General features: G+C 39.7%; 1 protein-coding gene across 2 annotated transcripts in view; it reads left to right on the top strand.

The window, feature by feature from the left end:
• The window catches only part of ATP11C (ATPase phospholipid transporting 11C), a 100,712-nt gene that overhangs the window by 77,946 nt on the left and 6,669 nt on the right, over positions 1-16,097 (top strand). For both annotated transcript variants that reach the window (XM_065900883.1, XM_065900882.1), the window contains exons 25-28: positions 2,884-3,019; positions 5,208-5,273; positions 7,473-7,576; positions 10,894-11,047. In XM_065900883.1, the coding sequence (XP_065756955.1) occupies positions 2,884-3,019; positions 5,208-5,273; positions 7,473-7,576; positions 10,894-11,047 (460 nt within the window). The remainder of the gene's footprint in view (positions 1-2,883; positions 3,020-5,207; positions 5,274-7,472; positions 7,577-10,893; positions 11,048-16,097) is intronic.

Below are 16,097 nucleotides of genomic sequence, written 5' to 3'. Positions count from 1 at the left end.
TCTGTTTTCAGACAACAACTAAAGTGAAGACCAGTAGTGCAGTTACTCTGGTTGAAGAGGGGTTTGGGTGGCAGTGAGCAGAATGCCTCCCGTTCAGTCCCACCAAGAGCTCTAGCTAATCGCCTGCACTCTGATCCCAGCTCTGCCACTGACTCTGTGGCCTTGCTCAGGTTACTTGACTGAGATGGGCCTCAGTTTCCTCTTCAGTAACAATAGATCCAATCACAGTGTTTTGGGGGAGGATTAAATGAGTGACTACATGTAAAACATTACAGTGGTGCCTGGCACATAATAAGTTTTCAATAGATGGTAGCTATTAACCTTATTATTCTAACACCCTTCTCCACATAACTTCAGGGCTATGCTGAGCACTTCTGTTTGTTTGTTTGTTTTTGGGTTTTTTTGGTTGGTTTTTTTGTGTGTGTGTGTGGTACGCAGGCCTCTCACTGTTGTGGCCTCTCCCGTTGCGGAGCACAGGCTCCGGACACGCAGGCTCAGCGGCCATGGCTCACAGGCCCAGCCACTCCGCGGCATGTGGGATCTTCCCGGACCGGGGCACGAACCTGTGTCCCCTGCATCAGCAGGTGGACTCTCAACCACTGCGCCACCAGGGAAGCCCCGAGCACTTTCACACATTAAGAATGTTGAAAACTTGAAGCAAGCCGTTGAGTACAAATTATTAAGGGTTTCCATGAAGTTTTAGTTACCGCATGCAGGTGTAGGTCATGAATTTTTAAGCAGTGTTGCATAGAGGGCATACTTGCCACATACGATGGAGAAATGAAAGCCATAGTATACCTATCACCCAGCCCAAAATGCAGCTTCCTGCCTGCCCGCTCTGATGAGACTGTGCTCTCAGCCTGTCACTGTATTGGAGATTGCTCTGTTACTCTGAGCATTCCTTTGTAAATGTGAAGCTCTAGTCTTCATATGTGTCTCTCTCTGCATTTGTACCACTTAATGTTACTTCTGGCCTTGTGTAGCATATTAATATCACCTTTGGGGACTTAAGTGACACAGGCGTTTACCAAAAGTTTTGATGTGAAATGTGACATAATTGGATCTTTTCATATTTTTTGAGAGAAATTTGAAAAGTAAACTGTAGTTCTTTTCTAGAGGATAGAGGCATAGTCTGTTTCTTATACAACTTTAAAAGGCAAAAGAAAGGTCCTGGTACACCTGCTGTCTCCCATTGTATGGAGGTGCTCAGGGCTGTGCTGCTGGTCAACCGGCCCCCCCCCCCCCCACCCAGTCTTCACTCCCTCGTGTTGCCCCTCACATTGGCTATCATATTCTGAGTTAACAACAGGTTCATCATTCACCTGAGCGCAGCTAGAAAACCTCAACTATAACCCAACACACCATGACTCCCCTTCCTTTCTTCCCATGGCATGTAATGTAAATCCAGTGACTGGCTGGAAAGACAGGAACCACTTCCTGCCTCAGCCCAAGTCAGTGACTCTCAAAAGCCTCATTGGCTGGCAGTTGCTGGGCCCTCCTTGCAAGGATCTTTAAGGGAGGTGCCTTCCCTGTGGCTCCCAGTTGCCTTGGGAACACGACTTACTGGCTGTGGGGAGAGCTTGTTTCTGGGAAGCAGCTACCTCTTTCCCCCTGCAGTTTTCCCAAGGCAAACAGCAGCGTATTGCTTTATGCATCCCCCTACACTGCTGATTTCTGTGTGCACCTGGAAATCCTAGTAGGTAAAAGTTGCATAATTGCTATTTTTTCAGGAAACCCTACGGCACTCCATACCAACTGAACACAAGGATCAGTTGTATTTACATCACAAAGGTCTTTCTTATTCATTACAGCCCAGTGACATTCTTGGTAGTATTGGCAACATGTGTGCTATTTAAGTGATTACATACCTTTTGATAAATGTTAAGAGGAATTTGAAATAGAAGCTAAAAGAATTCCATGCACAGACCCATCTTCTTTTTGCCCCATTAGAGTTGTTAGCCTTCTCCAACATTCTGACTTGTACCCAGAAGACTGCTATTTTTGACAGATGTTAAACTTTTGATCTGGCCACCTGCCATTTATCAAAGCATGGCTGTACAGCTTCAAACATGTTATTTGACTCAATTTTTAAAATATAAAGGCTACCCCAAGACCTAAGAAAGGTTAAATTCCCAGGCAGAAATCTTGATTAAACAAAATATTTTAACAATCATAGTTGCAAAGCCACGGTAGCTTGGTTGAGAGCATGTGATTTAAAGTCAAATCAGTCTAGGATTGTATACTACCTCTGTCCCTCACTAACTGAGTGAACTCTGGCATACTGCTGTACTAGTGGCTCCCAAACTGCACATTACAATTACCTGTGGAGTTTTCAAATTATCCTGGTTGCCCAGGTTACACCTCATGCCAGTTAAATCAGAATGAGGGTGGGAGCCAGACATCAATGTTTTTAAAGATCCCCTGGTGATTCTAATGTGCATCAAAGTTTGGAAACCATTAAGATACACCTTTGTGAGGCTCATTATTTGTAAATGGTAGTGATAAGAATACCTATCTCATGTGGGTTTTGTGTATACAAAAATGGACAATATAAAACTCTTAACACACTTTTATAAGCGTATAATAAGTACTCAGTAAATGAGATCTAATTATTATTGATGATATTACTATTGTCAGTGGCCAGAATTTTAACTTAGAAGCACTTTGACAGTTTACTGCAACACCTCAGGCAGGAGGTGATTGCACAAAGACAAACCTGCAGCTCGGTCTGGGCTTTTATCAAAAGCTTACCAGTCCCTCAGGGATAGCTCCCTTCATTCTAACAGGGTCAAACCCCATGCGCACTTTTGGCGTTTCACTGTATCTTTCAATAAACAGCCTACAGAGATTCATTAACTTGTGTTTCTTCCCATTTCTCAATAGGAAAATTTCTGGAAATGCCATGCTACAGTTGGGCCCCTTCTTATATTGGACATTTCTGGCTGCATTTGAAGGAACAGTGTTCTTCTTTGGGACTTATTTTCTTTTTCAGACTTCATCCTTAGAAGAAAATGCAAAGGTAAAAAAGAAAAACATCATTACATCCTTTAGTATTACAAGCATGGCTTAATTTTTTTTCCATAGGCACTGGATCTATCATACACATACTCTAGCTGTAATCATTTTGCAAATTATTTTTCTAAAGGTATGGTATTTAGTTCTCACAGTGTCCTTAGAACAATAGAAGTGTTGAAGTGAGAAATCGCTTCCTGCATGCACGGCTAACTAGACAGCTTATGTGCAAACCTCTGGAAGCTTAACTTGGCTGTAATTTTACTAGATGAACAGAGTTCTTGGGATTTCAGACTTTGGACCCGTACACTTTGATGTGAGCAAGGCTTTTCCTGTTTTAAAAGAAGTGTCTGTCCCTACTCAGTTCTTACTCATAGTGGCCTTCCATGCTTAGAGTGGAAGGGGGTAGCTGCCGTATGTTCGCAGTATTTGCCCAATAATTAGGGAATTCCCTTCTCTTCCTCCTTCCTTTCCACATGGGAGCATAATGTTTTCCAGAAAGGCCACACAGATCCTGCCAGTGTCTTCCCAGCCAGCGACTACATAGGTCAGCACCTGCATCGGGGTGATTTTGCCCTGGCTGTGCTCTAGGAGAGAATTGCCAATGGGGTGAGGTCTTCCGGCAGCCACACAGTGGAAAATCAAACCCACCACCTTGCATGCTGCTTTCACTATGTTCTTTGCTATTTCTGGGCTTCCTCTTTTATGGTCATTCATTGGTTATAATCATATGAAGCAAAGCAAAGGTTCAAAAAGACTTTACTGAGTACACTGACTATGTCTAGAGCCGAGACAGTCAACATCTGTTACAGAAGTGATAGGCTCAGTGAATTTGAATGATACTTTGAAATTAGGTACCACAGTTAGAACCTCTCTAATTTGGACTAACAGAAATCAGTTTAGTATGAATCCATTAAAATTATTAATCACTGAGTAACTGCTGAGGAAATACAGATCTAGTACTTTAGAGTAGACACATGTAGCATTTGCCAGGGAGACGGCCCTACTAAATCTCTCTGTGCATCCTCGGGCCAGTCCCTTCAGTTTTCCAAGTCACCTTTACCCAACAGTAAGAAGAAGAAATTCGATTTTATGATTTCTCAGGTCCCTTCAGCTTTATGACTGATTCTGTAACTCCAACTTTTTATTTTGTATTTATTTGCCACATAAATTGTATAGAGCTGACTGTACCCTCCTGCAATTCTATTGACATGGTTCCTTTGCTCAGCAAAGTCTACTGGTGGTGCATGGGGAGCCTCAACCCACCCTGTGTCCAAGTCATCACTCATTTTGAGTTCATGAAGTCCAAATGAATTAGATTTTATTGTATATTGTTTGCTAAAATTACAGTAAGTATAAGGACTACTATCAGCAATTAAATATAACACCATGTACGATTTGATCAAATCCTTTTTTTGCTATTAACCTTAATTTTTGTTTTTATTTTTTTAAAACCTTTTACATTTCATTTTCTGTTTTAATGTTATGCATTCAGATCTTGACAGCGTTTGGTAAGCATATGTGCCATTCATTGCCATCGTTTGGGTTTATATACATGGTATCTGCTTTTCTTTGATGTGCACATGCTGACAGCTCTAATATTTACAGCCACAAAATTAGACTATTTTATTTGTTTTTTTATTGAGATATAATTGACATATAACATTATATTAGTTTCAGGTATATAACATAAGGATTCGATATTTCTATGTACTGAATGGTCACCACAGTAAGTCTAGTTACCCTCTGTCATCATATACTCTATTTTTAAAATGTGAGTTCATTTGTCTGCAAATTAGTCTTTATTTATACATAGAGATCTTTAGATCTATATTATAGGAAAAGCCTCTATCAAACTCTTTAGATACAGGAGCCATCCAAATGAGTTGTTTTTATGAACGTTACTGTTAGTGGAATAGGGTTTTTCCTGCCTGTATCACACCAGTGTGTTCCCTGTTTTATGCTTCATGGAATCACGAAATAAACCCTACCAACCACGCATGTGGTGTACCTCTCCAAGAAAATTTAGGCTCACAGTAAAAGCCAGCATTTTGGCCTGATCTTTTGAGCAGATATTTCCCTAAACAATTTATACAAAAATCTTTGGCAGTTACACTCAAGATTAAACTTGGCTGTTTATTTTTTTAAGCAAGCTTGTATATTCATGGTACATGTAATTGTTGAATGTTTTTCAGGTATATGGAAACTGGACTTTTGGAACCATTGTTTTTACAGTCTTAGTATTCACTGTAACTCTGAAGGTTAGATTTTTATTTATTCAAATATATTTAACACCATTTTTATAATACTTTCTGGTCTTATATCTTTTTTGTCTTCTAATCTTTATTTTTACTGCGAGTTGTTATTCAAGTCTGAATGCTTACTAAAGTTATGTGTGATATTAGAGATTTGGACATTTATATACTATTTGTGATCCATTTTTTCCAGTATATTGCCTATCCTCTTTTTTTAATACACCATACTTATATTGGAAATCTGTTCCTTCTTTCCTGCTATTTTTGAGATGTTAAGTGGTATATAAATGGGCTGTGTGTATGTGTGTGTTTCCATGTTAAGTACTTGAGTATTTTTTAAAGTTATATATCTGTTTAAGAATGCCAGTCCTTAAAGGAATTTGGGTACTTAAGACAGTTGAATATAGGTGTCCATGAGCAAGATATGTGTGCGAAAGAGCTTGGTAGCGATGACGTTTTGTATAATGTATTCATCACTGAAATTTACCCATATTTGTGATGAAATGCATAAGAATATACAGCAGGTAACACACAACAAAGGCAGTTTTGGCAAAATCATTGGCATTAACATGCAGCCATGTAACAATGCTGCGTGCTGAATACTACCCTTGAGGTTCATGAGTTGGGACTCCCTTATAGTTGAAGGTATAATTAAAATTATTTTGATCATTCCAGTAATAAACACCTCACATGGGGTTCAAGAATGAGTACCTTTAAATGAATTCCAGTATGCCCAGTGGCCAGAATTAGAATTCAGAAGTATAAATGACAAAGGACCTCTAATCATTTCCCCTCTGAATTTTTATACCTGCTTCATTTCTCGTACCGAATACACCTAACATGTTTGCATTATTCATCTACTATTTCAGTAATATTTTAGGACTGTAAAAGAAAATGTTACAATTCATCTCAGTTTAGCCACTTACTGTCTGGATGTCCTTGGGCAAGTGACCTTGTTTCTCAGTACTTACATTTCCTCTTCTATAAAATGGAGATAAAAGTACCACCCACCTCCCTTAGGATTTTTTTCGTGAGAAGTCAATTAGTGAATACATATAAAGCAGTTAGAATGGGGTCTTGCACATAGAATGTGCTCAGTACAATAGATGCTAGTTGTTATTTACTATTATGTCTCATAGGATCATAATTTGAAAGGGAATCCTCCCCACCCTTTTTTACCCCTGGCCTCGCACATGGCCCCAGGGCTTCCAAGCACCCTTCATAGCTAAAGTTGGCCTTGCTGCGGCAACTTTCACCTGTCCCTCAAAATCCATCCACTCCCTCTTCTCTGCATGGGTATTACCGTGGCATGTTCCCTAGCAGCCGGAGGCTGGAAATTCAAGACTATGTTATCAGTATCCTGTTTATAAGTGAGCAACTGTTAACAGATTGCTGAGGAGCAGGGTGTCACAGCAAGTAACAAAACAAACACCACCTCCTCTTCAGAAATTAAATGCCCTGGATATTAGGCCATGTGGCCCAGAAATTTTAAGCAAGCAGAGTGGACCATACTTTTTATTTTTAGATTGCATTTGAAAATCCCAGGTGCCACAATCTGAAGAAACAAGCAGCCCTGGAAGAAACATGAGAGGATTAAAATCTAAGGCAACTGAAAATGTTATTAATTTAATGGAGTAGATACGGACTTTGCAATTGAAAAATTGCACACTACATAGACCCACAGTCCATGGCTCCATGATGCCTGACGTGTAGAGCTAGTTGCCTTTGCATTTAGTAACCCTCATCTGTTGTGTTTGAGCTCTCACGACTCCTTTGTGTAGTTTGTCTTCTCTTCCTAGCTACTCTCTCCCTCTCCTCCTGCTTTTCAGTATACCTGCCTCCACCAGCCAGGCCTTCTCCTTTTGCCGTCAGCTCCCTGACCGCCACCACTTAAAGACGTGGGGCTCCAGTCTCTGGGATGTTACCATTACCTCATTCCTTGCCCTTCCTTCAGTAGTGAGGCATCTGCAGCTGTACTTGCTTGACCACACCTCCATGCCTGTACTCCTAGAGTCTAAATGCCTGAGGGCAGAGCTCTTTGAAAAGTCTGGGTTCTGTTCTTCTAGTGCCATTCTCTTCTGGTTGCCTGGCCCAAGCTAGATCCTCCCACAGGTATCATATTGTGTATAAGTTGTCAAATACCATCAGATACGGCCTGGTACAGTTTGTACTCATCATGAAATCTCTTGTGTTGTATCCTTTCAGCTCGCCTTGGATACTCGTTTCTGGACATGGATAAACCACTTTGTGATTTGGGGTTCTTTAGCGTTTTATGTATTTTTCTCATTCTTCTGGGGAGGAATTATATGGTAAGCTACTGTACGTAAATAACAAAATACATATATAGGTACATTGTATATGCAAACATTAATTATACTTTTAAAGTTTTGATTATATAAGATGGCAAGTCTTCAATATTAATGGACTGGAAGTTACTCCTAGCCAGTAATGCTGCTATTTCAGGTAAGATTTCAAATGCAAGTATATAGACTGTACCAGTTACTCAAAAGACCTCCCTTCTGGTAGCCCCTGTCCAAATCTTCCGACCTGAAGGTGTGTAAACGTCTCTCTGTGAAACGAGACTAATTTCTAGCATGACCTCCCATGTGATTTCCAGTAGAAATACTCATCCTATGAAGTTTCTACACAATATAGTGGCCAATAGATACAGTATTATCCATTTGGACCCTGTTCTCTCTTTATGGTATATTACTCTCCTTCTTGTCCCTACAGATGTGCTCAAGAGATAGAATATATGTCACTTAATACTCAGAGGGTTATATTTGAAATCACCGTCCCATTGTTTTGGGGGAGGTAAAGGTAGACTCTCTAGCTTGGATTTAAAGTTCATTCTGTTCATCTTGGTTCAGTAGATGTTTATTCAGAATCTGTTTTGTGGGAGGCACTCTATGGGATACAGAAATGAATAGACTGTACCCCTGCCTCAAGGAGACTAGAGTCCAGTGAGGGGCACATAAGCTGTGATTGGGGAGTTATAAGGAATGAAAATAAGTTAGATTTTCATCTCCTTTCCTTACTCCCAGAGGCCTATATTTTGTTTTTTAATATCACAGTTTTCATTAATTGGTGACGTCCCCTGACAAGGATGCCAGCAGCAGAGACCAGGACTAGAGTAAGCCATAGGGTAAGATTCTAGGAGTACATATTTTCACTGGTTTGAGCAAAATCATATGTACAAAACAGTCCCTATTATCACAGAGATGTGGGGACCATGTTTATGTCCCTTGAGACTTAATTAGAAGAAACTCTTACTGTTTTGGAAAGCTTTTTAAAATAAAAGCCTCAAGAAATAAAAATACGGACAACCTAATCACTTATGGAAGTAGCAGCTCCAGAAAGTATAATTACAGCATTTATTTGACACCTATATAAGTAATTATTGAAGCAGTGAAGCTGAAGGAAGTCTGTTTTCTTTAATAATATACAAATGAATCAAAGTTGATTAACCAAATGTAATACACAATTGTAAGGTCATAATTCTGTCTAGGAACCTGTGTAATCAGAATCTAAACTAATTATGCAAAATTTCCACAAGAATGAAATGTTTCTAGCAAACTAAAGTTTCTCACTCTTTCCAGACTATTCCTTATTGATTAACATAAATCCTTTAAATGATTTAAGATATTGTCACACCTGTTTCTATTCATTAGAGATGGTTACTAAAAATGAAATGTTAATAAATCTGTTTTATTTTGTTGCCTATAGTGCTATCCTTAAGTAGACCTGTCTGAGTTGAGCTACTACATGAATATAAAATTTATATTATAAAGCAACCAAGAAAATGTGACTAGAAACTGTAATACTTCAGCTGAATGCTGATTGCAGCTAATCTCCAGACATGCTCAACCCTGAGGCATTGTGACTCACCCCTCTTTGGGGATGGGCAGTGAGAATGATGATTTCTGATCCCCAAATCCCATCCAGGAATAATAATTTTTGTTTTTTACTGCTCCTCTGCAAAACTCCATAGATGCCATCAAAATCAAAAAGAAAAATGTGGAGCTTTTAATCACAGAGAGGGTACTGTGCAAAAGAATACCCTGTGACGACTAGGTGTCAGTTGTCTGCTGGACCCTTATTGTGCCTCAGTTAACTGCCTAGAAGATTAGTCAGGGTGCCCTTCTGCATTAGAGTGGGAATAGAGCTCTGTAGAAATCTTTTCTTTATGGCAGGAACCCTAGAAAACTTGTTTAGCCTGGACCTCATAAGTTTCTCCACCTCACTATTGTGCTCACGATCTATTCCACATATATTCCACGGTCTAGTCATCAGCTGTGTAGAGCCACGAGCTTGATTTTATCATGTTACATGAGAGTGCACAAACATGAATGTTTAAATGAGAAACCAGTTTATCTTCAGTGAGCACTATTTGTGATCTACTAAATGGCACCAACCACTTATCTACCTAAGGCTCCTCATCCAAGGACAGTCTGATGTATACCCCAACCTTGAGCAGCTGCTTTGCACTTCCTCCCCCTCAGCTTCAGACAACGTTCATCCTAGCCTAGTGAGGCTCTCTGGTTCAGCTCCGGCAGGGAAGGGAAACTGGCTGGACTTCTCAGTGGTCGCCTAACAGTTCAGTGGAAGACTGAACCCTGCAGAATGAGGCGTTCTCCTGGATTTCTGGACCCCAAGGCTTAATGTGTGATTAGCAATATTCTTCTGTCAACCTACTTGGTACACACTTGTACTCAATATATATTTGTGGATGAGAATGGTAGATTCCTCCCATTTGAGAGAGAAAATCTCTACTGTCCTTGTTATGTTTACATAGGGGTTTTGTGGGCGGGGGGGTGGGGAGTGGTAATAAAAATGTCTTTTAAATTTCCAAATGTAGACCAGAAATCCTTTCTTATATTAAAAAAACAGCCAAGGAAGTAAAATGTTTGTTAGCATAAAAATTAATCATCATTTCTTGTGAATATCTCTGAAGCTCCAGCATTTTCTTTTTTTTAATTATTTTATTTTATTTTATTTATTTTGGGCTGCGTTGGGTCTTTGTTGCTGCTGCGCGGGCTTTCTCTAGTTGTGGCGAGCGGGGGCTACTCTTCGTTGCGGCGCGCGGACTTCCCATTGCGGTGGCTTCTCTTGTTACGGAGCATGGGCTCTAGGCGCGTGGGCTTCAATAGTTGTGGCGCGCGGGCTCAGTAGTTGTGGCTCACGGGCTCTAGAGTGCAGGCTCAGTAGTTGTGGCGCACAGGCTTAGTTGCTCTGCAGCATGTGGGATCTTCCCGGACCAGGGCTCAAACCCGTGTCCCCTGCATTGGCAGGCGGATTCTTAACCACTGCACCACCAGGGAAGCCCTCCAGCATTTTCTAATGCAAATAAATGTTCTCCAGTTGGCAGCTTTAAAATTGATCGCTTAGTTGTTTTCAAGTCAAATGCATTTTAGCATCTTTTTTCCCCTTTGATGATCATTCCTTTTCTTTCTAAACATTTAGTAAATGAAATCGGTTTACTACTTCTGGGTCGTCCTAAAGAAAATTATTTTTATTAATGTACATAACAAGGATTCCTTTTAAATACAAAAGTTTCAGTTACACTACTGTTTCATATAACAGGAACTGATTTGTTTTTCCATTATGTATTTTCTTTCCACTCTAGGCCTTTTCTCAAACAACAGAGAATGTATTTTGTATTTGCTCAAATGCTGTCTTCTGTATCCACATGGTTGGCCATAGTTCTTCTAATATTTATCAGCCTTTTCCCTGAGATTCTCCTGATAGTATTAAAGAATGTAAGAAGAAGAAGTGCCAGGGTAAGAACTAAGTTTATATTACCACCTGATTTTTGGAAGGGGCTTCAATATCTGCCGTGAACTAAAAACTTTATTTAGAGAATTGCATTAGTTACAGCATGTTAAACCCCTCCTTACAGGTTCATCACTTAATTTCCTCTTCTGCATAAAAAGTATAGTAAAAAACTTCGTTATCCAATGCAGGTGGTAAGTAGATTCCTTAATAGTGTTCTATGTGACCTTTAGCAATCCATATGGAGTATCTCATATGCTCCATATGGAATTTTAAACAGAAAAAAATGATTTTTTTTTAATTTAACCTAGAATTTTCACACTGGGAATTTCCACACCAACATTCCAGCTTTGACCTTAGAGATTTCCCCATGGGTTGTTTGCAGATTTTTTTTAGTTGATAATCCCAATTTGCCTCTTTCAAACCTTTCCCCTTCCTTTAATTATAGTGCTGCTTAATCTCTGTGTTGCTTCTAGCCCTGTCTGTCCAGCAGTATATTTGAACCAAAGAGAATTCCTTGGATGTGGTTTCTACATCCTTCCCCTCTTGAACACACTTGTAAAAATTCAAGATTGTTTTATGAGTGTGTTTTTATTTTTGCTGCTTATACGGTAAATTTTTTGCGGGAATGAGAAGTTATTACCCTCTGTCAGCCTAATCGCTTGGCCCTGCATTGTCTGATATCTTTTGAGCCTTTCTGAAAAAGCCTTTAAACTGAAAGGGATAGATTAGCCTTGAAAATATAACTTCTGGCAAATTTTGACCAACATGTTAATTAAATATGTCATATTCCTACCAACACTAGCTCATTTTGCCAAACAAAACCCTGTTTCGATCATATTGACACCAGTTAGATCTTGTAGCCCCTCCAAGGCAATATTTTCAAGAAGTTAGACTAAGCTATATCTACCTGATCTGTTTCATTAAATTTGCCAACCATTTTAGCCACAAAACTGGCTTGCCTTGATTTTTTTTTTTCCTATTGATTGATTCCAGTGGTTGGCATCATGCAGAATAGGGAACTAAAATGATTATAGTGGGAAAATCTTCAGTGATTAGATGTATAAGAGAGGAGCTTCAGCCCCACTCAAAAGCAGTAGATTATCAGTGGCATAAGCCACATTGATTCTTGCTATACACGGCCCAATCACTATATAGTTAGGTGGTCAGAACTGGCCTTAACTCCCTGCTTCTGCATGCCTTATGGGTGGAACTGCACACAGTAACGTTAACCTAAGACTGGCTTAATCTCTCTCTAATCCTTCCGGTAGACCCCCTACTAACTCCCTCCAGCCTGATGTTTAGTCTTAGAATGGAAAAGTGGCATTTACTTGTCTGATTATACCTTTAATACCAGTTGAACAGGGATAAAACAGGTTCCTCCCAGAATGGCTCAAGTGGCAATTTGCATGAAGCCAAACAGAAAATGTCACAGTAAGAAATCTTTTGGTGCCTTGTTGTAATAGAGATTTGTCTAGGAAGGATCTCCTTATTTGGGAGTACACTTTGAGGAGTTCCTCGATGTTTTTCTTATTTGGGGTAATGGAGCTCATGCTAAATAATGGCTCACACCCAGCTTCATGCTGTAAAGATGAGACAAAAATCTCAGAAATCAAAACCTTCAAACATATCATCTTATCCTCTTCCTTAAGCCCTTTAAAAAAAAAATTAGACACTGGCTGGAGGTGACTTTTTTCTTTTTTGGTACGCGGGCTTCTCACTGTTGTGGCCTCTCCCGTTGCGGAGCACAGGCTCTGGACGCGCAGGCTCAGCGGCCATGGCTCACGGGCCCAGCCGTTCCACGGCATGTGGGATCTTCCCGGACCGGGGCACGAACCCGTGTCCCCTGCATCGGCAGGCGGACTCTCAACCACTGCGCCACCAGGGAAGCCCTGGAGGTGACTTTTATATAAACTAAATGGCTACTAAATATTTTAAATGTTTTTATATAAGTTAAATGGAGAGATGCTACAAGGTAGTCACAGATAAAGACTTAGAACATTTTCTTTCCACGCAAACAGCAGATTCCAAACTTCTGTTGAATGAAAGCATGGAGTTCTGGGACTGCGGCCCTTTTTACTTAGCAGTGTAGAATGTTTCCAGGGTTTAGCATGAGATTTGTTTGCCATGGATTATGTCCATGATAGGAGGAATTCCAGTGTCTGTACTGTAGCTTGGCTTGCTGATATGCTAGAACAACCAGGAGAATTTCCATAATCACCTTCATTCGTTCACTCATTCATTCATTTATTCCTATCGTCATTGAACCAGTGAACATGTGTTGAACCACCTACTGATGAACATCTCTCTTTACATCCAGAGTCTGAAAGGCTAAATGGTTTTTCAGACTCTATGGGATTGTGAGACTTGCAGATGAGACAAAACATTGTGGGCACTCAGCAGCACTGCCTTTTTTTTTTTCTTTTTTCTTTTTTTCCCCTTGTGAGAAAATGCAAGAGCAAAGTAGTGCATATGAATGCATAAAGGCCAACTGAAACATGGCAGCTATGACTACTCTGATAAGTCACATCTATTTACACAAGGCTCTAGTTGGCCACATCAAAGAGGCAGAGGCCACTTCTAAGATAAAGGAGAAAAGAGTATTTTAATGACCAACAGTCTGGCATCCTGGGTGACTTCCTACTTTGTTCAATATCCCTTGCTAAGACATCGGCCTCATTGTAAAGAAACGCAAAGGACTCTTTTACACCGGGTCAGCCTCATACCTGACAGAATCCCTAATGGGGTAAAGTGTGTGTCCCGAGCTAGAGGTAGAAGATCCCCCTGACTTCATCCAGTAAGCTAGGGATCCTTTGCATGTAGAGCCAGAAATGCCTGTGGTAAGTAGACTGCCACTGCTATCCTCCTGTGAGTCTTGGCAGCTGCTTTAAGAAGGGAACTCAGCAGTGGATAGAGAAAATGTCTATGGCATTTGAGAAAGATGCTAAACCATTTACATTTAACAATTATAGAAGCAGCCTTCTGTTGAATTCTATTCAGTTCAGCACACATTGCCCGAGGGTCGACTGTAAGCTAGCTGCTGTACTAGGTGTTAATCATTCAGAGAAGAATCAGATGTAGCTCCCTCTCACAAGGAGCTCTCACTCTAGTTGAGTTATAAAGGGGACTTATTTGGAACACTTCTGTAAGCAGGTATAAACAGAACAGTAGATTCAATACTATGGCTTGTAACACAGCTGGGCTATTTCAAGGTCCAAGTCACTACCTCCAGAAGCCTCCACCACAGCTGAGTTCTGTCATGATATTAGCATTAGAAAGAATTCTCTCTTCGAAAATAGGTTCCCCCACTCATTTAACTCAGGGGTAAATATTTTCAGACCCTTATTTTCAGCAATGTAGTTAATTCTTGAGCTAGAGTCCCATCATTAAGGATCATAGGTCTTTTCTTTAGCTTATAAACTGACAAAGCCTCATGGCCATGCTGCTGACAAGTATATGATGAAACTATCATGGAGCACTGAACAGTGGTACAGCAGATAACACTTTAAAGGAAATTTAAAGTTTAGGATTTTGGTATTTCAAAAAGCTGTGTCCCCTCTTAAGCATATTTCTTGGGCTGTCTCTTAATCAGTGAAATACACCTGGACCTTCTGGCCAACTGGTAAATACCAGTTCCCATTTCCAGCGGAGGAATTTTCCACATATCTTTATGTAAAGTTTTCCCGTGTAAACCACCATGATCTAAAGGAGGCTTGACTTTGCCTAGTAGACATGGAAACACTATAATCTAATGAGAATGGACCCAGCAACATGGCCATACCTTGCATGTGAGGTCTGCACAAACAAGAGGAAACATTCCATTACTCAGGGAGCTCTTTCAGAGTGGAAGACAGGAAAAGGAAGAATGTCAGGTGTCTGAGCAAAATTCCCAGAGAAAGCACTTTGGAGAATACAATTTATCCTTATAATAACAATGGTGACAATGATGATTACTGTTGCAATCCTGACAGTGTCACATAGAACCAAGAATTCTAAGGGTAACAGTCCTGTCATCTAAATTAGACAAATATAAAGTTGAATCCTAACATCGTGGCTGTTGAGGGGAACCTTTATGCATTGGCCTCTTTGACAAACTGCTACTTGAGCCAGTCAAAGCTCTCTAGATGACTGCAAAGGAATGTGGAAATTTCATACTGTTTTAGTTATCTCCCATCCTTCTCACCCTCCCCCAACCAGTTGCTAGCTGTATCAGTTTTTTTATTGCTTTAATCTTTCCATGCTCTCTGCTGCCTTCTGTACTTTCATATTTCTTTTGTTTTCCTTTATAAAGTAACCTATTAACCCCTAAAATGTCTATTTCTTAGAAATACTTCTATCTCTGACCGTTGGGAACAAGGTTTTGAGCACACCAAAATGTGTTTCAGTTACAGTCTTAAATAGATGGGCTTGTATTTTAAACACAGGGTGGGTGATTTGGTATCATGTTAATCTTGTTGCAAGGTTTTTGCCCACAAAATAGAAGACAGAGCAATTTAAAATTTTTTTCTCAGAAACGAAATATTTATTTCTCTAACTTTATCAATTGGTAATTTGCATGTTACCAACATGTCACCAACTGTATTTAAGGTAAAATGTGAACAGGAAAAAATGTAGTTATGTTAAAATATATATGAATAAATAAAAATATTTGCCTTTATAAGTATAAATGTTTATTAGACTCTGTTAGATATATGTGTTACTTTAGCTGGTTTCTTTTTGTAAGCGTATTTCCATTAGCTGCTAAGGAGATAATATGGGTAATCTTGATTAGCAGAATCATTAAGCTCATCTGCATAGTTGACCACTCATCTTCTGTTTTGCTTGAGCAATACCAAAACCAAGTCTATAAATTAGCCTATAGCTTCAGGCACAGAATAAGAAAAAATAAAACTAGCCTCTTAGGTTTTCTGATTAAACTGTAAGTTATCGATTTTTACTTTTTCTAAGTGTTTTAAAGGAAAAATTCATAGCTCTTCAGCCAATGCTTTTAAAGAGTCTCTGTAGGAGAAAAGGGGGAAACTGATCAAATTATGTTAGAATAAAGGAAGTTAAAGATTG

Source organism: Phocoena phocoena, chromosome X (assembly GCF_963924675.1).
Source record: "Phocoena phocoena chromosome X, mPhoPho1.1, whole genome shotgun sequence".
Lineage (NCBI taxonomy): Eukaryota > Metazoa > Chordata > Mammalia > Artiodactyla > Phocoenidae > Phocoena > Phocoena phocoena.
This window is presented reverse-complemented; position numbering and strand designations above follow the sequence as displayed.